Below are 27606 nucleotides of genomic sequence, written 5' to 3' on the forward strand. Positions count from 1 at the left end.
TGTCTGCCTTTCCTACCTGCTGGTACTTCATCTAGTCATCATCTGGTACCATGTTGTACATATATTAATTAATTGAATTAACGTTATTCAATATATTACCTCTATGAATAAATAAAAAGCATTAAGCTACCTAATGCTGATCATAAAGTAAATATACATAATGAGAAACAGGATCAAAAACTTATATTATTTGCAATACTAATTTATAGGGTAAGAAGGATAAGAATTTGCACCTTTATAAAATATCAGACATGTATTTTATTACAAAAAATAAGATTGAAGGAGAGAAACACTATAATCACTTTAACAGTATGTACATGAAGTTGGTCTTTAAAATATTCATATATTCAAGAATAGATCATTACAATGTACAGTCAGACAGTATTGAACATCTTTTTATATTTCTAACAGAGGAAGTTTAAAAGTAACAATAAAAATACAGAAACATTACAACTCTATAAATATCTTAATAAATAACACACACTAACTTTTCGTGACAACAACAGGATTAAACAACCAGGATATCACTTACAAACACCAACTTGTTTATCTCATACACATTTTTATTAGAACTAGTCATTGAACAGTAAACAGTCAATAGAGAATAACAAGATTAAACATGGAAGAAAAGGATATTTAGGAAGTTTACAGTTTGCGTTTGGTAACATTTAGGGCACCAAACTGAGCCAGCTCCTTACTATTCTGCCAGTTTTGGTAATGTTTAAACAAATGTTTAGTACTTTCATTTTTTGGCAAAGATAAATTTAAGAGCGTTAATCAATTTTGCCAATTAATATTAAATGAAGGGGTTAGAGAAAAATAATGTCAAACATATTTTTTTTTAGCTTTGATGTGTTGAATATTTTAAGTTTGACTAAATCCATAAACCATGATGTTGGCAAAGAAATTAAGATTAGTTTAAAAGTATTTAGGTTAGGTATATTTGTGCAATAATCTATTAAGATAACCTTTTAAAATGCAATAATATTCTTTTTATATGCATAATTATATTACAAAACGGGTCTTCAGGGATATAGAGAGCCTACCAACATAGACTAATTCGGGAGAATATAGTGCGAAGCATTAAAATACCTTTTCACGTTTCTCATTAAAGGACATGTGAACAAAATCATTTGACATGGTTTAAGCCTCAAACCACACAATTTTTATTGGTTCAGCATTTAATTTCATGTTAACATTACTTGGTAAAAATGTATTGGCTCTAATACTAACTCAAAATAACTGGCTCTAATGCTAACTCAAAATAACAAACACTATAGTTTAGGATAAATATAATTATTCCAAGCAACATTGAACTCAAACTGTGGAAACCTGTTTAAAGGCTATTCTGAATCAATATCCGAGTCATCAATATTTTCCTCCTAAGAGGTTCCACAGAGTAATAATAAAAGCAAGAAATACACAGAGCAATCCAGTGGAGATTTTGCAAACTGTTCAGTGATGCTTGGAATTTATGGCTTTCACATAAAAACAGGCAGCTCAGTTTAGCTAAGAACGATGGTTGGCACTAATTTCCCTCCCTTCAAATTACTTATAAGTGTTAGGATATTGTCATGATTACATAGACATACTAAAAAAGCAAAAATATAGAAATGAACACAGGACTCACATTTCTTACCTAGCCAATAGTAACACTCAGATCTGGTCTTTATCTCTAACAATCTATATCTTATGAATGAGATGTCCGTAACCTATGTGAATAACCAAATGAAATGAAACAACAAAAGCATCATCCATGAACGTTTACTAATTGTTTTGTGAATTACCCTACAACCAGAGCTTTTATAAGACAAGACATCGTCCTTATTTTCTTCATCTTGTCTATAAATTCTATTCACTTATTCTAAGAATATTTATTGATAGAGAATCTTTACAATTTCAGTAGCAGCTTCTCTAAACTATAGCAATAATCACACAATGAGAATGACCCTGATTTTTAAAAATCCTGTAGTGGCAAATTTCTTCCCCAATGATTCACTTACACTCAAACTGTTCTCTCACTCTAAAAAAATTAGCTTTCATAAGCTGTATGGTTTTATTTAATAGTATCTGTGGAATTTGAAAACATGAAATATTATATTAATATATATTTTATAAGCGTTAAAGCAATTGGATAAATAAATTATACAATTTATATGGTAACATATATATTATAAATGAAGTTCGGAATTATAAGATGGTCAAAACACGACCACAGTTGTCTATTTTTGAAAATATATGGTTTATGAGGAAATAATAACCAGCAGTAAGCCATTTTACTACAAATACAAAATCAAAGATGGATTAGGCTACACTTATCGGCTGACCACAAAAGCTAACTTTTAAATTACAAACTAAAATATTATTACAATTGCAAAATATTTTAAGATATTGGTTTTTGTTAATTTTTAATATAGTAATTACGTTATTACAATTTGTTAATTAATATAACTCTTGCACTTTCTACGTAACAAGAAATAAACTGTATTTAATCTATGCAAATAATCCAATTTATTATTACATCATGATAGCACAGAGCACAAGGTAGCCAAGTTGACTGTTCTCAAAAGTATACAGCGAGCATAAATGAGTTACAGAACTATATTTTGTTTTCCGAAACGTACCTAACTATTATCGTAAAACACAATATTCAGTACAGTTATAAGTCAATCATTTTACCAAACCATGATATTATTTGGATCACTACTACTGCAGGGATTGTCATTAAAATACTGCCAGTGCCAAAGTTAAAAGAAGGCATGTACCATTCGTAACAGCATATGTATTATTATGATTAATACAGTTTCAACCCTTGGGAGTGATGTGTCTATTTTGGTCACATGTACAAAACCAAATACTAAATTTATAAAAACTCAGTATAAACTAAGCTATGAAATAACATATTGAAAATATTTTCACATTGACAATGGAATCTATAGAACATAGTAATATGTTTAAATAACTGGAATAACAGAATATGATGTTAAATATTAGCAGAATACAAACTATAAAAAGTCAATATCGGAAATTTATATACTTTTTGTACAATAGTTGATGACGCAGGAATCAAAGGGTTAAAGAAACATTAGTTTGAACTATTTTGAAAAAAATTAATATGTCCTTAAAAATGTTAGTACTCTGTCACATTAACTCATATGCGCCCATAGTTTTAAAATTGGGATAGCAGGAAAGTACATTAAGTTGCTGGAGGCAAGTAAAAAACCTCTGGATCTTAGGGTTATGTAAGTTGAGTTGAGTATAATACATCAATTCTGTCTTAATTCTAAAACTAAGTATCTATTTACACAGAACACAGATGCATGGCTATCAATAATTACAAACTATTATAGTTTTAGTTTATTTGAGGGGCAAGATTCACTAACTTAAACTTTAATGTTATAGTATAATATAATATTGAACACAATAATAATAAATTTATAAAAATAGTGTACACGTATACATGAAGATCAGCATTTTGAAGTAATATAAAATTAGATTCATAATAGTCATGAGTTTGATATATACAATATATTTGAAGAAACTATTACTAATTATAAGTTCTTTTGATCCCCGACAGGAATTTTCTGTGGTACTTATATACATACATAATTTATACATTTTCAAATACATTGAACTGCAATCTTGATTAAAAATAAATTGTAACTACACCAACATTTCCATAAAATTCTAAAAAATATATTGTTTGATACAAAATACAGAGTACCAAATTAAAGCAGCCTAGATCTTATATAGTAAGAAGTTTTTAATTAGAAAACTAAAAGAACCTCAAAATGTTGTGGGCATACTAAGTTTTCACAGTTTTTAGGCTTTCCTAAACTGAATACAATGTATTTTTGGTAAGAGCCGTGCCTATTAGAAAATATGAACAATACATAACTGCTTCTAAATGAGATAAATTTATTTTGATCTGTGATTTCTATATAGCTAACATGTAATTCTCACTTATTGATGTGGGTGTACTTTGATTACTGATATCGCTAAAATTATTTTCTTTATGGCAGCAGTGGTTCAAAATGTACTTTAAAATGACATATCACTAGTTGAACATACTGGAGTTGAGCGATATTACTGGATAATATCAATCCTTGACATTGCTCTTTGTTTGTTTAAATAGTATAAAACCTGCTTGACATAAAACAATAACATCCAATATTTGGAATACTTTTATCATAATTTGTTAAACATTTTTGACATTTCTAGTAAATTTCATATTCTGTACCATTTAACACAACAACAATTCAGCCCCAACAGATGCCTAAACAGTAGGAAAAATAGCAAAATATGTGTAGTACGTTAAGATTGTGTTATAATATTTTTGTTTTTCAAGCATCTATATCTACATGAAAGAACTTGAGTATTACCAACATTAAGGACTATTGCATTATTATGTTGATCGTAATCGTACAGAAGCAGAGCTTCAAAATATGACACAATAAAAATTAACATAGTCTTATCTTACCTTATGTTAAAAATTAACATTTAACTTTTACCATTACAAAATGGTCAAACTAACAAATAAAAATGAACACATGTGTACTTAAATAATTTAAAAGTAAAATAAAAAATATCTTTAAACGTTTAACTTAAGCCAGACCCATTGATAAATATAAAGAACTGTTGTCATAAAAATTCAGATCAAAATTAATTAAAAACAACTAACTAATAATTAGTTCCTGATATTCACAGTGTAGGGAAATATGCTCTTGGGCATCCTGTCACCACTTGTAGGAAAAAACTAACTCTTTTATTAAAAATTCTAAAGACTTCCTTGAGAGGTCAAAAACGTTGAAACTGAAACCATTGCTGAATCATGCAATATCTTTAACTTAAAACCCTGTGGTTAAATGAATTGCTTCTTCCTACAGATTTTAATATCTATTTCACAGACTATAGTGGGTAATACATTACACATAACATCAATAAATATAGTAGATCTCTTGTGGCATAAAAGCCAATATCACAATTGTTAAAGTTAACTCATCATCATCATAAATGATCCCAAGAAAGAAATCAGTCAAATTGTCGATTAAAATATAATAATGTAGCAGCAGCAAAAGATGGTATTATTTTCAATGAATGGATTCATTCACGATTTTTGTACACCAACTGCTGCTTCACCACAAGGAAAGGAAGTTAGAATAGAGCTAGTCTTGAATCTAATTTACTTATCACATAAGACGGCTAAAAGTTACTGATGTGTAATTTGTACTGCTTAAGTCTAGACTCGTTTACAGGTGGAAACGTTGGGCTAGGAGGGATTCTCTTTGCATCGTAACAATTTGATGTAGTTGCTCGGAAGACTGCTGCGACGCACCCACTTGTTCAAGATGCAGTTCAGGTTTTGTCATCTCTCCTTTAGAGTTTTCCTCAGGTGCTTGCAATCTTCTATTACAAACCTTGAACAAGTTATTCTTTTGATTAGCATAGACTGTTAGCTAAGGTTTTAACATATGTACATTTTAAAAATATGTTAAGCTACTGACAAATTTCAAACTAAAATTTAAATAATTCAATTATATTTTATAGTAGTTTATTTATTTTTCATGTATTCAAAGTTGTTAATAAATTCCTGTAATAGCAAAAAAACAAATCTCTGTCTTGAGAGTTTGAGGCTTCTTAAACTTCTTTAATGCACTCTATAAATTGTATTGTGCAAAATAATTTACCACTTATCATAGCGCATTATAAAACAAAAACCATGTACTCAACTTGTTTTAAAACTATTACGTTGCAGTTTTGCAGGTACAGTAAGAATCAGCACATGATGAAATGACAAGTAACCCGAGAATTTACACACACAAATTGTGTTGTGTTGTGTGCACACTCAATTAAAGCTCAATTAGATCTTATACTATACAAATAAAACACTGAGTTATACTATCAACTCTGAGTCTGTCAATGTACGTGTGTAATCTGACATAAGCAATAGGTAAAACTTGGAGTTGGCTCCATATTTAACACTGGAATATTGGAGTGGATTGGATTCAAAATTGTATGTGAAGAGTTGAACATTTTCATAGTGTAGTTTGTTTATTTTTATCTTTATAGTCACTCTGGAATGACTTGATGTTTTTGAAACTCACCCAGCTGTTAGTTGTTTATAACACGTTATGATACCACGTTGAACATGAGTTCTCGACAGTGATATAGTTCAATATCTTTCTAATGATTGACTTTTGGATTTATTGATGTTTAGTGAAAGTGAACACACAGTGGTAAATAATAAGTGTTATTTTATGAAAATAAATTATATAGAAGTGCTGGAGTTTGTGGAATGCTAAAAACTACTAATTTGTAGGAAAGTACCCAGTTCAAATGCCAAAGTGGAACATTACTGCAATATAAACCTAGGATTTTCACAAAACTTTAAAATAAGCAAGTAAACAAACATTATAAATCCAGTATAAAAATCAACTGAACTGTCCAGCTTTTTATAAAACTGGGAAAACATTCCTAGGGGTTTACCTCATGACCCCAAAGGAAATTAGAGAACAAGAGGATACAAATGTAATTGTTTTTGCAGAAGCCTGAGATTTGAGAGTCAAATACAAGTAATGGAGGTGCAAAGGTCCTTTTAGGTCTAAGTGCAGGGTCCTAGACTATTCATTCTCTCATAATAAAATCCTTTGGGTCAAGTGAAAATGCTGATGTATGGACTCACTAGTAGCAGTTGGCATGCCAGCACATCTTACGTGTGAGATCTGTGAAATTAGCGTAGATTTAATACTTTCCAGCATGAAGAATCCAGCATTTTAAAAGTTCAAGTTTTTCCTGTCTTTACAGTCAATCTGTAGTTAACAGTATTTTTTTTTTTTTAACTGTTAATTGTTTGTAAACAAATATCTTCAAATCGGTGAAAATATAAAAAGTTGAATTTTTTTTTATAAACATATATGCTGGCAGCAACTTGAATCCTGGTGAATATACTACCCTTAAGAAAGATGCAATTGATAAAGAGCAAAATATCAATTGCAAAATAGCTTTTGTATGAGTGCAAAATAGCTAAAACCCTTGATAAATATATAAAGAACCTTATTTTCCAGATTTAGATCTAAATTAACTCCTCATCATTTCAAAGTTCCACACATGTATGGCCTTCCTAAAATCCACAAACCTGGCATTCCTCTCTGACTAATAATTAGTTCCCGATATTCAGAGTGTAAGGAAATATCCTCTTGGGCATCATAACATCACTTGTAGAAAATACCGACTCTTTTATTAAAAATTCCAAACACTTCCTCAAGAGGTCAAAAACTTAGAAATTGGCTGAAATTGATAAGCTAGTTAACTTTGATGTTGAAAGTCTGTTTACTAATGTACCAGTTCCAGAAATATTCTAAATCACAGAAATTTGAATAACAGAAGAACAAACACTAACCAAGAGAATTACTATTCATGTAATTATGTAACTGTTAGAGGTGTGCCACTCAATAGAACTATTTTAATCTAGAGAATAAAATTTACAGTTAGGATGAGGGAATGGAATTGGGATCTCCTCTATCACCAATATCTTAATGGAAGAATTTGATAACAAATCCTTGAACTGAGTTCAAACTGAGGATAAATAAATAAATAAATAAATAAGGACTTTATTTTGGAGCGGTTTTCAACAATAATTGCTGGTTTACAAAACGACTCATGTCTTATTATAGTTCTTAAAAAATTAAAAGCTTATTTTATAGTTATTAATAAATAAAACATAATATTAGACATACAGTTATATATGGCTATATCACCTTGTATTGTACATTAAATACTTGTATATATTTTCTTTGTAGGTCGTTTCAGATACACCCTGGCCTGTTACGCTGGAGGACAGTTCATTATATAATTTGGGAGCAAAGTACGCAAATCGCTTTCTTTCAAATTCACGGCGAACGCGAGGCATCTCCAACACTTGATCCTGTCTAGTACTGCGAGATCGGACTTGAGACCTGCTTTTTAGTTATTCTCTCAGATATCCCGGCCTGCCAGTGGTCAGGATTCTGTAAACCAGGCATGAGGAGCGCAGGGTACAAGTATCAGCTACAGTCAACAAACCCAGCGATCGTCGAGCCTCCGAAACATGGTCAAACCTTCTTAAACCACATACATACCTTACACACATATATTTTGGACCCTCTGTAATTTTCCTAAATCTCCTTTAGACACAATGTTGCCATAGACAGGGAGGCAATAATCGATCACAGAGAGCACAAGAGCCCGGACAAGGCGAAGCCTGGTCTCTCTAGGAAACATGTGCCTATGCTTGTATAGCATTCTCAGTCGACCAAGTGTTCGCCGGCAAACAGCACTTACATGACCAGATAGTGTGAGGCCACTATCAAGCATGAGGCCCAAGAGCTTTGAGGATTCACACTCCTTCAGTCTGACACTGCCAAGCAACACCTCACCCACTGTCTCCGAACCCACATTGGAAGGAATCGACAACACACTACACTTTTCCTTGTTCAGTTTAATCCCATGCCTCTCAGACCAATCATGGACAATGCTTAAGTCAGCATTCAAAATGGAAACTGCTGAGTCAGCTCTTCCGGCTTCATATGAAACACACAGTTGAGCATCATCGGCGTATGAATACAAGCGACTATGTTGCAAGTCTGAACCCATAGTGGCGGAAAACAGGGTGAATAGAATGGGCCCAAGGCAACTTCCCTGTGGAACACCAGCAACTCTACTTAAAGATGAGGAGAAATCCATCCCAATTTTAACCTTTTGTCTCCTATTCACCAAATAGGAATCAAACCAAGAAACCACCTCTGGTCGAAAACCATAAAAATGCATGACAGCCAACAACATCCTGTGGTCTATTGAGTCGAATGCATGTGAAAAGTCCAGCATTGCAAGAAGAGATGCTTTCTTATCCGCCCTTGCGTGAAGCAACTCGTCACAAACGAGCAAAAGCGCAGTTGCAGTGCTATGGTCCTTCCTGAACCCAGACTGTAAGGCTGGAATGATATTCTCCGACTCCAGAAATTGTACCATTTGTGAAACAACCAGCTTCTCCATTATCTTCGACAGGGCAGGCAATACCGAAATTGGACGCAGCTCGGATACAGATGAAGGTGCTTTGACTTTGGGAAGAGGCACTACAATTGCCTCCTTCTGTGGATGTGGTGAAGATAAGTGCATAACACTTTCATCATATTCCCTCATAGAGACACTGAAATTAATGAATTTTTGTCCCAAATAAATAGCATTTCTCCTTCCAATCACCCAATAATGGAGGTAGAAGTCCAAAACAAACTATGAGTACCCTTTCTGGATGGGTGCGTAGTAAGAGTTAGGGACATCCTTAAGACTACAGCTTATCATAAGAGGACACATGTGCCAATATCTAAATCTACAATCGAACTATAAAAAATCTGTCAAAGAAGGAGTCACATACTTTTTGTTTGACAGAACAAAGAGCTTGTGCTCAGACAAAGATGCGTTAAAAGAAGAAATCAAAAACGTTGAATTGACCTCAAAATTGAATTGTGCAAAAGAAACAATAGAAAAAACCTAGAGTCAGAAAATAAAGATAGATTTATTGACATGTCAATCCCTGAAGTGATGGGATTATTGCAGAAAATTAGAAAAATTGGCAGAAAATATAATATTAGAACCGCTTTTAGAACATAAAACACTCTTAGTCTCGTAAACACCAAACCAAAAAAAATGAAACAGGACTCAAAAACTGTGTTTACTGTATAATATGTTCTTATAATAGGTAATACATACGCGAGACTAAAATATCACTAAATGTGATAATTAAAGAACATAAATAATACAAATAAGGGCCAATGAAAGTCTAGAATTGCTTAATATTGCTGATCTTAAAATCATCATGAAATGAGGTTAAGCTATAATAGACCATGAGGAGAATGTTTTCAAACACTAACTTATTAAGGTTTCATGCATAAAATTAGCAGACAAACCGCTAGGTCAGCCTCTGTTTGAGGTTAGGCCAATTTGGGTACAAATATTAAAAAAAGAACTAACTAGAAATCCAGAAAGATGTTACCAATCAAACCTCAACCAAGAAAATTACTACACACACCATGACATTAAGGACCAAAACATAGGGCTGTGGTGGCTACCTTTACCTTTCCCCTTGCTGTTTCATTATTTCAGATGCTAAGTTAAGTCATTGTTTTCTTGTTAAGTGTCTCACTTTTAACTGTGCTCGTGTGACGTGTATTGTGTACTCTTGACTTCTATTCAGTGAAAATGCCTGGGTTCATTTTCCACACAATTTTTGGGTATGATTATTTTATTTTCTTTTTTTTTCGCTTTTAGAATTAGTTTATTGCCGCATGCTGTAGGTTTTAAGTACATGTATAATTGTTGGTTTTCACGCCTGACAGAGAATATAGATTTCAATCTCAAAACTTATTGTTATGCATTTTTTAACGATTAGCGATAGCAAATGTAGAAATCCTTATATTAACAGACCTCCAAAAGAAATAAGGTATCGGTGTGGTGGAGAGGTGCCACAGAGCGTGAGCGTCGAATGCCCAGAGGTAGGGTGGAAAGTCAGAGACCTCTAGGAGTGTGGTGAGCAGGCCCAGGACCACTACAGTGGCCAGGTACTTGGAGTGGTTCACCTGCCTCCATGATGCCAGACTCCATACAGCCGAAACACCAGCACTTAGGATACCTGAAGAATATCCAACCACAGGTGGTATTAGTCCTACTGAGTGTACAAAAAATTGTATACACTGTTTTAATGATTATAGAAATTAGAAACTTTCACTGATTGCTTGAAAACTGACATCAGTCACCATTATGTAATTTAATCTGTAATCAACTTGATTAATGTTCAGTTGTCACTTGATCTGAGTAATTTGGCGATCGAAATTGTTGGAGAGGACTAGAGACATTGAAAAATGAAATTTGGAACACAATGATTAGTCATTGCCAGAAAATTTGAAACAGGTTTGAGATGCAAGGAATAGTGAAAATGTGACTAAGAAAGTGAATGAGACAAAGAAACTCCTTATAGTTAATAAAAACAGCAATGCTTACTGTTACAAAACCTACAAAATTATGATTTTCTCAGACACACATTTAAAAAGTGTGTTCATTGACTTTTATAAGCTAACGTCATATATCTCATGATATCTATATGCATGAAATAATACAATTCAGAAAGATGTTCTGTGAGTAGTTTCAGAACAAAAAGTATAACAAATAAAATATGAAGTAATATTTGTTTTGTCAAATGAAGCCAAATTTGAACTCAATCGATTAATTAACAGCCTTAACTATATTTACTATACTAATGCTAATCAACAGATAATTAAGTTGCACTCCATACAATACCAGGTTTACCAGTACGATGCAGTTTATCTTCAGCTGAAGGTCGACCAATTTGCATTCTTATAGGTTATTTATAAATTATTCTAAATATAATATAATTACATGAGTGGATAATTTCAGGATTTTTACTTCCTGTGATATTACAAGGCTAGTTTAAACAAAGATCAGAAGATTGGGACTATCTTGGCAGGGAGCAGGATAGAGTTGCCATCTGGTAGTAAAAAGATTCATATACTCATTCATACTCAGTACGCATGAAAAACTATGATAGTAGGCACTATATATCTCTCCAAAAGTGTGCTACAATTAAAAATCCTACCACTTTTTAGTTGTAAAGTAGGCTTCATAATTATTTTTTTAACAAAGAACTACAAACTGATTGAAATCCACCACCAACTTTCTGGGAATGCAATAAACTTTCTGGGAATGCAATAACGAATAAAAGCAGTGTAAGGCAGTAGTGTATTGATTTTAAAAATGACCACACCAATGTTCATGGCCAGAATTGCAATGGTTAGCCAAGCCGTTATTAAGACTCGTTGATTAAAATTAATGGAACATTCGTGAATATTGCTGCTTTACAATCACTCAACTTTCAGAACATTTCTCCCAAATTTTACAAACTATAGTTTATGAAATTGTTGTGGAGAAGCTTGTCAACCACAAATTTTGTGCCAGGTGAGTTCAAAAAGGATAAAAAATAAAAAGATCTGCTAGATTGTTATAATTCCTTGAAGAATAAACACGGGTGAAGCATATTAAATTATGAGATGAAAAGGCAATATGTGAAAAGGAAACACACATATTCTCCCAAAAAATCAAGAAAATGTCTCCAACTGTCAGCCAGTATAATAATGGTAAATATTTTTGGGACTATAAGGGTCTTATTCTGGTTGATTTCCTTGCTCAACAATCAATGCAGAAAAGTACTTAAACATTGGAGAAACTATGGCGGGTAATACGAAACAAATGTCGGGGAAAACTGAGCTCAAAACTTTTGTTTCACCTTGACAGCTCTTGGGTGATTTTGATGGGAGATGATTGATTATCATCCAAAACAGCCCAGATCTAGTATCATGTAGCTACCACCTATCAGCGATGAAGACCCGGAGACCATTGTTTACTTGCTATCAATTGGCAGATTTCTTTACAGTTGACTTGAAAAACTTGTGTCATGCTATGAAAAGTATCTCAATCTGAACAGGGATTACATATAAAATAGCTTATAAATGTAGGTAAAGGCATAGTGTAGCGGGTACAGCAGATTTTCACGGGGTACTCCCTGCCTGGCCATTGGTGGTGGTTCAGAAGTCACCTTTAAGCCGTTGGTTAAGTGTTAGAGAGGGCTTCTAAGTTATAACTTCACCTGGTAAAAAAGACATTCTTCACTTTACTTTATTTTTAATGCATATAATAATAGTTTTTCTTCTATATTGGTAATTTTTCAGAATAGAATCCATGCTACTCACAGATGTTTTTGTGAGTAAATCACACATAAATTCAATTCATTCACACGTAATTCATTGATTAATTCATTGTGTATTAGTCAAATACTTAAAGTTTCCATGAAGTTTGGTTTGTGAATAAACGTCACCATTTTGAAACTGAATATGGCATATTTTTATTCTTCACTATTATACTCAAGGATACTACTATATGTGTCCCAAATTTCAGTGATATAGCTTGAACCATTACAAATATAAAAATACAGCCTGAAAATACAACAATTTTGTATATACTGTATGTTTCCTTTGATTTTTTTTATCTTGATTCCTTGAATCCATTTCTGAAAAATTAGTTACTTATTATAGAAAACCTTGCACATGAAAAAATGTACATAACGTTCAGAATATCATGATGATAAAAACATAAAATATAGTTTGTAGCACATACTCCCAAAGAAGTATTATATATGTTATATATAAGCAAGCATTATTACAATGTGTATGTACATTCTATTCCGAAAATAATTGAATAGTAAGTAATTTATTATAAATGCATTTATTCCACCACAATGTATTTACAATATATACAAATGAAGAAGTAAGGTTCTATTCAAAGTCTTAAGAGTACCGTCTACCAATTTATAACAAAAGAACCAAAGATAAAAATAAATAAATAACTGGTTTTAATTTACAGCTATATGATTTTTGATATTATCAGAGAATCTCTTTGACAAATCATGCAAACAGGCACATACATATAAACCAGTTATCCTGCAGTTTTAATTAAATAATCACCTTCAAGCCAGATATTTGGCTACAATCACTTGGCTAGAATCATACAGGAATACTTGGCACAGTTACATAAAGCATAATTATGGAATAAAAGCATGATCAAGACGATAATGAACAAAATACAAAAGCTAAAAACATAAAAAATTGTGACCAGCAACTGAGCAGCACTAATGGCTTGAGGTTAACTTGACCAATACGACGACACATCTGTTAGTAGCTGTGACAAACAATGTGACGATAAAAATAGAGACAAGCATAATACATAAATAATTTTAACTTTAATGGCTGCTCAGTAATAGTAAAACTAATAAAAATGCATTTAAGTACTATAAATTAAAAGGGCAGAGATCCTTAGACCAAAACATTTTTATCATCATAATTATATTGCAGAAACAAAATGGATATTGATAAATGACAGAAACCATTAAAGAGTCTGTAGACAGTTTAATGTTGCTAACGTTCAATTTATTGATTTCTAAATTAAAACAGAAAAGGAAGAATATTAAAAAGTAAAATAAAAAGTTATACATAAAGTTTAAGATATTTCCTAATAATAGCAGTAATAAAAAGGACAAAAACCAAAAAGCCCCAGGTAGTAAAATTAAATAAACTATTTTACAAAACTTACAAACTTTTTGAGCCCTCAATGTATAACGATGTTAGCATGAATATTATCACTCTTGATGTAATTGCCTATACATCAATACACCTATAGAAACAATTGAAAATCAAGAATTGTAGCAAAATAAATCACTGAAAATTAAACAACAACAAATTTAATTATTAATAGTAACTAAATTTGATGAAACAATTAAAAAGATATAACAACAGGTATAGAGCAACTAATGAGTTAACTACACACAAAAAAACAAATAAACAACATGAGTATCATTCCAGAAAATGAAATAAATAAAATAGAAAATAGATGAATTGCAAATCTCTCTTGTTTGGCCTTGATGGGTTGGCCAGTCTGACAAGAGAAACGAGTCATTTGCCCGCAGAATAATTCATGGCAGAAATCAACAGGAGTCAACTTGTCTGTTTATAGTGTTTTATTCCGGACATTTGCACTGTATAGGAGGGTTGCTATTACATTTTTGGTCTAACAATAAAGAAAACCAGTATTTATAATCAAATCTAGTTTTATAATTTTTCAAAATATTCTCCCTAAAGATTAATACACTTTTCCATGTGTTTTAAACCAATTTTTTAAGCAATTTTTCCACTCCAACTGAGGAAGCTTCAAAATATTTATTTTGAACACAAAAATGACTTTCTTTTGTCCTGGAGTTAACATCAGCTATGTTGAACTCATTAAACCAGTTTTTTACAGTGCTGTAGGATGGGGGCTTTCTTGCTATATAATGTATTAAGTTCATTGATGCACTCTTGCTATAATAATCCACATCAAAAGTTATGAAAAATATCTCCATGAAAGTGTTTACGGGTCATTCCATTTTTGACAAGAGACTGCACTTTTTTGCATACAACCTCCCTAATCGCACTCAAATGACAAAATATAGTAGTTGAGGTTATGTTCAACAATGTAAAGTTTACACCGGAAATTTCAGATAATGCCCGGAACGGTCGATTTTGCCAAGGACAAAAATATAAATAGCAAACCTCGTATACACCATATTTATAATATGCTATCTGAGAATGTTATGACATAGCGATTGAACAAGTGCATGGAAACACATTTAGAGTGTGTAATCATTATTAATTGTTTGAACTATCTTAATAGTTGATTTTAATGTAGAAGTATATAAATAATTAAAAAGCAGTATCTTACATGTACAGAATACCTCAGGTTCTGGGGTATTCGTAATTAGTAGTCTGGTCAAGGGTTTATTTCCTAGGTTAGCAGACTAGAGAGAGTCCACTATATAAGAAAAAAAGATAGTTTCTGATTTGACCTTTTTTAATTGATAAAGCTTTTTAAAACCAGTATCGTTATTTCATGTCATGTCGGGTGAAATATCAAAATAACATTGTGTGCATATAATACTTGCCACACAGCAAAATCTATACCTTACATTTATGTTGCATTAGTCATGTTTTCAATTTAAATTTTTAACAAGACTTTTGCTATTCAATTTTAAACGTGATTGTTAGGAATTGACTTTGTTAAAGTCTTGTAAGAACACTGCTTACATTCTTTTGAATTTATCATCGTTTAATATACTTTACTTGATGTAATTTTAGAAATCTGTGAAGAAAATATTGCAGAGATTAGCCTTTTACCGCTATTAAGATAATCGTTGGCATTTTATTTAGAACTAGAACTACAACACTACATAATTTTTTTAAATATCAAAACAAAAACATGTATTGCATATGAATTTTATTACAATTTGTATGGCATATTATGCAGTATAACTAACAAATAATATATTTGTTCAAACATAAAATGTTACAAAAAAGGTAGTTTTTATTTATTTATGTGTTTATAAAAAAAACAAGATCAGTTACAACATATGTATCATGTTCTAGAAATTAATGTCCATAAAATGTTGGAAAAAATCAAACTAAATGAGAATCAAATAATTATTTTCCAAAATTTGTTATTAAAACCCTTGTATTTTGAAGTAAAAATTAACAACTTTCAATTGTTAATTCAATTGTCTTAGTATGTTATCTCTCATTTCACTTTTATAAAGTGTATGATAAAATTTGGCTATATTTTATAATATGGTATGGTAAGAAATCTTAAAAAAAATTAAATACACAAGATTTGGTTCAAACTCAATATTATGAAAAAAAGCATAAAAATATTTAGCTAAAGACTTATTTTTTCTTTTTTTGTTTGAAAAAATAATAGTATCTGTGTCACATTCTTTAAAAAAAGAAAAATTATAAAGCTTTGTTGGATAGTTGTAAAATAATCTTTCTCCAAATTCTTACAAATTACAGAATATGGCTCAGCAGTTAGATTACATGCAATAAGCTTAAAAAATAATATTTTAAGAAACAATTCAGTAATATATTAGTCTGTGCTGTATCCAGTCTTCAATTATTGCTAAGTTCAAAATATAGCAGATTTTATTACACATTATACCATGTTAAATACTTGTTAAATGTGTTTAGATAACTAAGACTTACAGCGAGAACAACGGGTCTTAATAATTAAGTTTTTTTTTAAATATTACTCAAAACTGTGGTGTGCTGTCATTCATACTGACTGATGACTTCTTACTTTGATTAGATCACAATGGACTCTTATCAACATCACTTTTGCTTTATAAACATAGTAAAAGCATTTTAACAGTGATGTTGTCAACTCTGGTTATTAAGGAAATAAACAAAGTCTAAGAATTTATGTGCACAAGGTGATAGGTTTACAATAAAAATATTCCAGCTGCCAATAATGTGCCTATATGTTGATAACTAGTTTTCCCAACACCACTACATTATGAGACATAAGATGAACTTACCCACGGCAATGTTGGCAGACATGTTGTACTGGTAGTCGAACTGGTCCAAGACTAGGTAGCCTGCATGGTTGATGAAGAAGGAGACACAGACTAGAGTAAATAACACCGAGAGAGGTCCTGGTGCTCTGATCAGTACCCTAAACACAATTAAATATATGAAGATCTTCATGTTTTATGTTGATAGTTTTACAAGTTTAACATTTCTGGTTTATTTTATTTTATGTGAGGTGTTGAAAAATTAAGTTTCCTTACATTTGCCCCACAATATAAATCAATACAAAGGATTACCCTAGAGCAGGGTAATTTGGTAAAGCTGTATTGGTATTGGTGATGACTGTCTCCTGGCCTTGAATTGGCCCACTTGTTATGTGCAAGCCGATAATAATGATGACATCAATCATGTTCGTGATATCGTCGATACAGATAAATGGTTGCATTCCTTTTGAAAAGCCACCAAACATTGAACAATCAGTCGTTCTTCACTTCACAACATAATAGCTCTTAAAAAATAGTTAAGCAAAAAATCCATTGACAAACTGGATACAGAGAACACAGCCGTTAGCACATCCCTTGATCTCAGTGAGACAATCAATGTTACAACCAAAAGTTTGGGATTGAAGGAATAACTCACAACTGGTACTAAAGCTGTTGAAATAATTGTAAACAGCCGGTGGAGTTGAGCGATACCACTAAAGGTGTTACAACTGTCACTAGATCCTAGCAACAGACTAAAAAGAAAGGAGTTCTCCAGGAGTTTGGTTTTGGTACTAGTGCTTTTCCCTCTGTTCATGACTGAACTTCCTAGTTACACCAGCAGTCATGTTCATTGATGACACCATTCTTCTGATAAAATATAAAGGACCAGAGGCATTGGAAGTGGATAATTCCATAACACTGAACTTAACACAAACCTATTCTTTCAGTAACGATCTGATCTTTAATAAAATAATAATGCATTTAGTCCAAAGAAAATTAAAATTTACTTCATAAATTCACTTGTCTTCCAAAAATTGAAACAAGCATCAATCAAGCCCTAAGGGACTGTTCTTAACGATAAACTAAATTGAAACCAAAATTATTGTGCATAAAATTTAGCTAACAATTTTCACTCTTGAATTTGCCTACCTCATTATCATACCATACAGAGAATAGAAGACCATTCCAAATGCTGACAAATAGTCCATCAATTCCGTGAGTGGCAGGTCTCGGGAATGGAAAATGGCAGACCATACCCAGCAGTTTATACAAACCTGAAAATGACAATAATTTTTGAGAATTTTTCTAACTAATTAAATGAGCCCAGTAATAATCAGATGTGATTTCTTCATTTTATTAAAGAACTACTTTTCTTTAAAAAAATAGTTTGCACATAAATAACATATCAATACTATCACCAATTAAATTTTGAAACAACAGAGGCAACAATAATTATTGAACTGGCAATTAATCCTACAACCCGTGGGCATGTCTTAATTAGCATATTCGCAAGGGAATTTTAAAAAAATTGGAAAAATACATTCACTACAAAATATACCACGCATTATATTATATTATTATTTTCACTAAATTACAAGAATAATAAGTAAAAACAAAACTTACAAAAAATTGTATGTATGTTAATAATCCAGTCTGCAAAATTCCAAAATTTGGAAAAATAATTTTTACATTGAAACCCATGTTTTTCTCCTTGAAGACAATATTAATTTTAAAACACTCTTAATATTCCAGATATAATGTAGATTCAGAATATATAAACTACAATTACTAAAAGACCTATAATAAAACAACTATAAATGCAAACGTTGCAATATTTATTTTTATAAATATATAAATGGCTGTTCAAAATTGAAAATTTTTAATTCAGAGATAGATCACATTGTTCCTATTTTTAAGTTAGGGTATCATACAATTTTGTAATATTTATGAGAAACATAAATTAGTGTTATTTTGAGAAAATTTCATTTAAATTCTCGTATTTATCCAAATTTACATAAGATACATTCTATTTTTAAAATTCCTGATTTTTCACCCCTGGCAGTGAAGAGTTAAATAGACAGTCAATACAAATAATCACTGTAGAACAAAATTGGTGAACTACAGGTGATCTGAGAATTAATCCTAGTATATATTAATAATGCACCAGAAACATAAAACTACTTTTATTGTACTATTGTTAGTTTACTTACACCAGCGTAAAGGAACCAGACTTTATACATGGGACTATTGGGTCTGACTTCATTTCTGAACTTGCGAAACATAACAATATGGATAGCCAGATTTAACAGAGAGAACACAACAGATGCTGGTTCTTGGAGACCCATCCATCGGATAAACGGCCACTAAAATTAGAAAAAGTAAAGTTGCATAGGATGTATAAATGGTGCGATAAGGTAAGTCCTAATCATTTTACTAAACAATGATTCACATTCTAATTGAAGAGGTGAATGAAATTTCCAAACCATTTATTTCACCACAATGTAAGGTAAAATTCTCCAGAGACCTACAATTAAACATACCTCTTAAGAAATGCATAGTTTAACACAAAACCTGAATCTTGATATTGAAACTGAATGTAATGTTTGCTAAGACTACTCATTTCTCAAAGTTCTCAGGTCAAGATGTCTTCGAGTTAATTTGTAAATCAAAACGCACCAGACGCCTGATTGTTGTGATTCTGACTTATGTGTGGTACAGTACTCTGGTCTGATTTGTTTACTTTAACTAAGATTACTTATGTGTTGGATTAGTTATTTACCTAAGGAAAAGACAATATTGCAAATATCTAAATGCACTGTTACTGATTTCTTGTATCACTAAACCATGGAAAGTGTTCGGAAAATTGTGTTTCTTTCACAATCCTTCGGTTGTCAAAATAAACGTTAAACAAAGAATTAATTTAATATACACATAGTAGAAATCCTCAAAAATTAAGATTTAATAAACAAGGGTTTACATGTTTACAATGTTAATTGTACTTAGTTTTATTTATTGCTCTCAGACCTTCTTTTTCTCTTTTTTGAAACAACAGAGCTTAACCACTCCTCACCAAACTAAAGCTGAAAAAACAAAATATTGATTTTATTATTACCACTCTTTTTAATAACAATAGAATTATTCTATACAATATTTTAACAGTACAGGGTCCAAGACAGTAAAAATATCAAATATTGTTTTCCTTACCTTCCCGTGGAACTGGGGTGGAGGCCATCCCTTCCTCTCAAAATTGTCGACAATGGCCCACATGCATCTATAGCGACAATCGTCTGAGCAACGCCACTGGATTAACCCAGCCCAGTTAAACTTGCCATCTGGCTGTTTGAAATAGTATCCGTCTGGAAAAATTAAGTGGACAGATCAATACTTGTCTTAGTTAGGCTAAGACTGAAGAATGCACATAAGAATGTGCATAAGTCAGCAACATCAATGCGCACACACATTTAACTAAAAAAAAGTAAGAAAACAAAATTTACTTATTGCAATTTTTTACTTAAAAATTAATTCTATATACAACAGCACAGCAAATAAATTCAACTTTTATATCTAATCAATTATCTTTATCAATTCAGAAAACAATTAGTGAGGAAAAATATAAATAAGCTATTGAGGAAAAAGTCATAAATGTACACTTAGGTTACATGTAATGAGATTAAGACAAGATATAAATATATTAAGTTTGGGTGAAAGTAAAGTTGGATTTAATAATAGTAAGTGTTTTAATTTTGAAATCCTAGATATTAAGTAATTTATAGTTTCAGAATGGTAGTTATATTAAGAAACAAGCCTAATTTTACTTTAAAATAGTATAACTTGAAAAGTGAGTATTATAGAGTTAGATATTATTTCTTTTCTTCTCAGCCAAACACGTTCCTGCCTATCATTATCACCATCCTGTTTCTTTAATTATTTTAATTTTTATTTCCACTTCTCAGTTGCTTGCTTGTGGTCAATGCCTGTGGCAGTACCTGTGCCGTGATGTTTTGTATTTGTTTGTTCCTAGTTTATCCAATTTTTCAGTTGACACTTTGTGTGGACTTAACATAAACTTCTTTGTAGTGTTCTCTTGCACTTGTGTGACACAGCTATGTGGTATAATTTTTAAAAACTTTTATTTGTGTTATTTTATCAGATTGCTCGTTTTAAAATGGAAGTTTCTAATTTTGTTGTGACAACACAGAAAAATATATACTGCAACACTGCTGTTACTTTTTAAAACAATTCATGATAAAAAAATACATGATAAACAAAAAGTAGATTATATATACAACCAAGATTTACAACTTTTGCAACAAAACAAAAATATGTTGTAAAAAAGAACAAATACAGCTCACCATGATCTTGTTGATACCCAATTAAGATAAAAGCTTTTCTGAGTAGCATTTTTCACTTGTTGAAGTTTTCACAAAGTAATTTCTGATGAACATGGCCTAAATATTGACACAAAAAAGATTGCATAATCTTATGCCTTGTTAAATTGTGGTCATTTTCTTAAATCTTAAATATCACAGTAAAATTGTTTTATTATCCTTAAAGGGAGTCCAAGTTGGGATCATATTAATGTTATAAATGTGAAAGTTTGTGAAGAATGATGTTTGGACCTTTGGGGATTTGTCTGTTTGGGTGTTTAGATGTTTACTACTTAATGACTCAAAATCTAATTGACAATTTTGACAAAATTTGGAATGTATATTGCTTAGATATAAGAATGACACATAGACATATTTTAAATCCGAAATACTACTTATTATAACATATTTTAACTGTTTAATATAGCCTACTTTTCAAATTAAATTGTCATTCTTAATTATAATTAGAGTGTAGTATCTGTCTAATGAGCGTATGTTTTTAAAGGTTGAATAGCTAAAATCACAAATTTTAGTATGCTATTAATTAGCTAATAATTCCTAATGCTAAGATAGTATATTCAAAGTGGTAACTGATTATTTATTTACATAAGACTAAGTTTCATACTACTTGTATATATGTACACAAAGTATACTGATAATATACATGAAATGAAATTTCAAAAAAGGAAGTCATTCAAACCAAAACGACAACCAAAACTATTCAATTCAGTTCAATTCAAAATTCTTTATTCATTTTTATGCACATGTGATACAATGAATAGTGTCAAAGTTCTAGATACTATCTAAATAATATTTACAATGTACAGCTAGTACTTAATTGCAAGCATCTTGGAAACTATAAAGAGAGGTGGATAGTTCCTCAATGGAATAGAGGGCTTTGTTGATCATGTACTCTTATTGAATAAATGCTGTATTAAAGTAACTCTCAATTACTCTTGGTGGTTTATTCTTGCACCTATTATAATAAGACATCTAGGGTGGTTTTTAATAAAGGCATGTCAGTCAAAATGCTCTACCCCCTTCTAATCAACACCACTTTGTACAACATACATTCAATATTTCAAGAAATAAAAGAAAATGAATGCATTGCTTTATGAAAATTTGTTTGAATGAACTATAAACACAGCTAAATAAGAAGTGCTTTAACAAAAATAAACTAAAGCAAAATAAATATTTATAATTTACTTACTTTATAGTTCCTGTAATATACATAACTTATTAATAGTTATTTTTTAAAAGACTTCTTATTGTTTTTCAGGTATTATCTAATTTTGTGGAAGTGGAATCATTCTTAATTAAATCAGCAAGTAACTGAGAATGTACTGTGCTTATTTTACAAGGAACCAATCCTATTTTTCTTTACATTCAACATTTTATTATGACTATAACCAAGTTTGTAAATGGACTGTGACCTAAATCTTTAAGTGTGAAGTCTCTTTATTGGTGGAATTAGCATATTATTGAGTAGTAGGCAGTAAACATTGTCAAATTTAAAGAGATCTAATATTCCATAAGGATTCTATGGAGATTTGTGAAATTCATGACCTTCATAATAGGACTCGATACACAAAATAAAAATCAAATGTCAATAGTTGAGGATAGCTTGGGACTTCAGTCGTTTCAATGGAGAAGAAAATTCTTTGATCTTGTCTTTTGATACTTCTGATTGGACTGACTTCAATTTGGTTAATACATTACTTTCCATAGGGAAATAAAACAAAACTAGAGACTGCAATCATCAATTTAGTCTGCAGCAAGCGATTGATGTGGTTTGAATTCCACACAGCACATGATGCAGCATTATCTGCAAACCATATACGTGATCTATCTAGTTAAAAGTGTGTTTTCAAGTGCATATCAACATACTGTATCTCAGTGTATGGTTACCAAGCATAACTTCATAATGGTGAGCTGCTTATTTAATTAATTGATGCAATTCTTAACAAGGTCAGAATGCTAATATAGTCTTGGCATGAATTTAGGTAGCCTACTATATCAAGGGATGTTTTCCCTTTCTGCCAGAAGTGAGGGCAACGAAGGCCACACTGATAGGCAGCAACGTTTGAAAATAAATTTTTTCGTGCCCAATCATTCAACATGGGCATCGGAAAGAACTAATCGCAAATATCCCTGGCCATCAGCAGGGGCTTCCGTACAACACTTCTAGCAAAAATATTAAAAATATTCCTTGGGATAGTATTTAACAATTAAGCTGAAATCAAAATCTTTATTGTCTTTAGGCATAGGTCTTTAGTCATTGACATGGTCATCATTTTATGTTACAAATCATAACTTGTCATAGTTAATGTTTATACTACTTAAGTAGGACTAGACTAGTGTAATATTGATGATATAAAACATCATTTTTCCAATACGTAATTCTTAAATTATAATAACATTAATAAAATATAAAATAAAATAAATTGTCAGGAAATAAAATAAATAAATCTTACATATTTAACAGACGTATAAAACATTTATTTCTGAATTTGGCATGTTTAAAAATTCATCGATACTATAGAAGGGATGAGCAGCCAACCATCTATGTAACTTACATTTAAAGAGACAAAAAGATAAATCTTTGGTTGATAGTTGTTAAGCTAAATCACATGAGCACTTCAACTCCTCTTTAGGTCGGATAAGGTAAGATACAGTGCAACAATGAACAACTTATTTCAATTCAACCCCTATTCAGTATTTATTTTCTCATGGAACAATTAAACATGAAATAGTTTAATCACGTAGTTGGAATAGAAATTGAAAATTTTGGGTATTTATTTATTTTGGGACACTTAAAATACCTTAATTTAAAATGTTCATTTTGTAGAGTACTATAGTAAATGATATATATAAATTGTGTGTAAATAGTAAACACATTGAAGTTGATACCACAATTTCTCACAATCACTAATTTTTATTGATAGATTAGCCTATTAGTATTCAGTTTAAGGAAACTCAACTTTTTCTCTAAAAAATGAACAGAACTCCTGCTATATTGTGTATTACTGTATAAAGGGAACATTTAGGGTGGGAAATCACGAAATAAGAAAATTACTGTGGTTTGCTCGGATAGACAGATTGGCTCTGAGGTAGGACAGTTCGCCATCAGTTAGGTTGGACAGTCCTTGAGTAGGTCCAACAGTAGTTAGGATAAATGATTTTTTTTTCATTAGTTTATTTTCAATAGTAACACTCAAATTATAAACTATAGCCTATTTTTAGGTACGTCTTCGAATAGGTCCGACAGTCAGATATTTGTTAGCTTAGTATATTTTTTGTGTTGGCTAACCTTTCATATCGGTCACCCTGATGCCTCTCCTCCTATCCTGTTAATCCTCCACCCAGAATCCTATTACCTCTTGGTGCCCTAGTTTGTTGATGTTAATCCTATAAGCAGCAGTCAAAAACTTAATAAATGGCAGGCTGATTTTGGTCTTATTGTAAAGGTTGGGGAGACTTTAATAAGCAGCCCACACTCATTATTCAATTGGTTATTATCGAACTATTCAATATATTATCCAAATGTGATATTATATATTAATTGTACAAAACGAGAATTATAATACATTTACAACAAGAATAATACATTTTACCAACATAAATTTAACAATAACATTACAAAATAAAAAATCCAATTATGGCCTAGACCAACATATCAGAAATCATTACAGTATTTATAGATTATACGGATAGCAGTGAGCAACTGTTTTGTGAAGACAACTTACATGCATATCTAAAAATTTATCACATAATTTCTACATATTCATTGTCATTTTCAAATTTTAAACAAATTACTGTGGTATCTTCTTGCAGTTTATTGTTTACATAACAAATGACTGTAACTAATGTGTAGGACTCACATGTTTTGTTAAATAAAGTGTAATATTGAGTTATTCATTCAGATAAAAACAACCGAATAAAGAATGCAGGCCACTTATTAGTCTACCTCAGGGATGTATCAATTCTATTAGAGAATATACAAATGGCCAGACTTTCACCAGATATTATGAATGGAAGTCTGAATGTAGAGAATTAATAGATAGGGACATGGTACTTTGGAAATATCTGGAAACCTCTATTTTTAGTAGAGTTATTCTTACCGGAGACCTAAAATAATTATTAGAAAGAACAGACTTTATTTGAAATACTACGAAATTATATGTCCTTATGATGATTTCTGCCTGGTCTCCAAAAAGGAAGCGATGTCGGCAAAAAGGAGGCCACTCTGTCTCTATGTAGTATTTGTTGTAAGTTATAAAGTAGATAAATACATATCCGTATTGTAAATAAGTTTATGAGCGGTAACATGACCTGGTCTTGAATTTAGGTACTATCATATCCTCTATTACTTGAGGTCGGGAAAGTACCGATTGGAAATGACCTTGCAGATCAATGCAGGCTTCTGTGGTGCCTTTCCGCACTTCTGGCAAAAGAAAAACATCCTTCGAGATAGTACCCAAATTCTAACTCATATCACATGAGAGCTCATTAAAATGATCTTAAACTTGGTAACTACTAGTCACATATTTATGATAACCTAAACTAAAACTGTATAGGCTAATAAAACATAGTCTACTAGGAACAAAATGGACTCCATTACGCCCACATCGCTTCCTTTTGAAAAGTAGAAAACAAGAACTGATCCGTAGTCAAGTTTAGTTTCCTACTCTGGCTAGGATGATTCTCTGGAAGATCCTAACCAGAGTAGGAAGCTAAACTTCGGTAGACTTTAAAAAGCGGCCTTAACTAGTTATTCAGTTATTTATATTGAATGATCCGATTTGAGACTTTTAAAAATGGCGATGAATATGAGGAAAATATGTATGATATTTCTCACAAGTGACGAGTTTTATTTAAGTTGCTTCTACATGTGGTTTGTCTCCTAATAACCCATAAGAAGAATTCTTTCCTCCATTTCACAAAAGCGGTGACACATTGATATCAAGCTGTGCAAGTTATAAATATTAAGTTTCTTTGATATCTAAGTCTAGGCCATAGTTGGTTTTGAAATGTAAGTGTTAAATTTACGTTTTTAAAATTGTCATGTGCGAGATTCTTCTTGTTACGGTAATTTATTATAACTTTCATTGTGTACGATTTTTATATATCGAATTGATTGATAAAAACAATCAAATAATGAGTGTAGCCCGCTTATTAGTCTCCCTCTAAGCTTGACAACAGAAAATTTTCCTAGGGAAATTTGACTCTTCTGTCTCTTTAAAAACGATCATCATGACATGTCATTTTCATAGTTAAGTCAAATAGTCTATATATGGTGGCCACTCTGTCCCTATATACTACTTGTTAATACACGATATAAATAAATTAGGTTATTATAAATATGTTATTAGTTACCAAAGTTAAAGTTAAACTGTGCGAGTGCTCACGTAATCTAAGCTTGAATTTGGGTACTGTCTCGAGGGATGTTTTTCTTTTCTCGCCACATAATGTTTTATATGTAAAAATGAAAGCTTAAAATCTCCATTTGCCATGATATACAGTTTGTTTTCGTTTAAACTGTATTTGAACATTAAATCTTGAAAAGAACTACAGCCTATACTGCGTCAACAGACAATATTTGTAGTTTACTATTTCCACTGCACCAACTGTTTTACTGCTTATTAGGAGTTATTATTAATATTTCGATACTTTGTAATAGTTTCTTCAATAAAATCAGTTATCAATGAAAGTTTATATAGTCAAGAATATTTTTGAGCCATGGTTGTAGATCATTTTAGTGGGTCATAATAAAACCAATATTTATCCAAATATAAATTATATAACTAAGATTTTACACTAGGCCTAGTACTCCTAATTATCTATTAGGCTTCTACAGTACTGGGTTCAAAGGCAAGAAACTTTAGCCTTTTGGATGGAGATAATTGAAAATTTAATGAATATCCTCTGTCAATAAGAGTGTAATGTATTGACAAACTTACCTGTTTGACAATATTCCATTTTACACGTATCTACACATGATTTGTACGAGGGGAAGCTATCGCCCAGTGAAGCATCAGCTTCCAATCCTGTTAAAAGAAAAATAAAACCCAATGTAAATAATTTATTCATTTTACATTCTTGATTGTAACATTTCTATTCTACCATTTTCTAAACTGGAATACTTTGAATAAGTATTCCAGTTGAATAAATAACTTTAGTGATTAAATTCTTCCCACACTCAACAGTTCCTCTTAATGTTGTCATTATCTTGATGTCCTCTTCCAACAGCTGTTTGGAAAAACAAAA

The 27606-nt window shown here is 31.3% G+C and overlaps 1 protein-coding gene across 1 annotated transcript; it reads right to left on the reverse strand.

The window, feature by feature from the left end:
- Positions 1-238: 238 nt before the first annotated feature.
- LOC124359663 (post-GPI attachment to proteins factor 3) lies at positions 239-27606 on the reverse strand. Its single transcript, XM_046812597.1, has 7 exons — positions 27300-27606; positions 20177-20328; positions 19183-19335; positions 18122-18246; positions 16997-17133; positions 10459-10663; positions 239-5417 (listed from the first exon to the last, which is right to left on the reverse strand). Exons 1-7 carry the CDS (start codon positions 27427-27429, stop codon positions 5366-5368), a joined length of 954 nt encoding a protein of 317 aa, XP_046668553.1. The 5' UTR covers positions 27430-27606; the 3' UTR covers positions 239-5365.

Source organism: Homalodisca vitripennis, chromosome 4 (assembly GCF_021130785.1).
Source record: "Homalodisca vitripennis isolate AUS2020 chromosome 4, UT_GWSS_2.1, whole genome shotgun sequence".
NCBI classification, from domain to species: domain Eukaryota; kingdom Metazoa; phylum Arthropoda; class Insecta; order Hemiptera; family Cicadellidae; genus Homalodisca; species Homalodisca vitripennis.

Bases quoted from the DNA above. Each gene is read 5' to 3' on its own strand.
- LOC124359663 (XM_046812597.1), bottom strand. From the start codon at position 27,429: ATGAATAAATTATTTACATTGGGTTTTATTTTTCTTTTAACAGGATTG. The intron at 19,336-20,176 runs GTAAGGAAAACA...TTCTAATTTTAG, and splicing joins CACCCCAGTTCCACGGGAAG to TGGCCGTTTATCCGATGGAT. The intron at 10,664-16,996 runs GTAAGTTCATCT...GATATTCTTCAG, and splicing joins GTCTGCCAACATTGCCGTGG to GTATCCTAAGTGCTGGTGTT.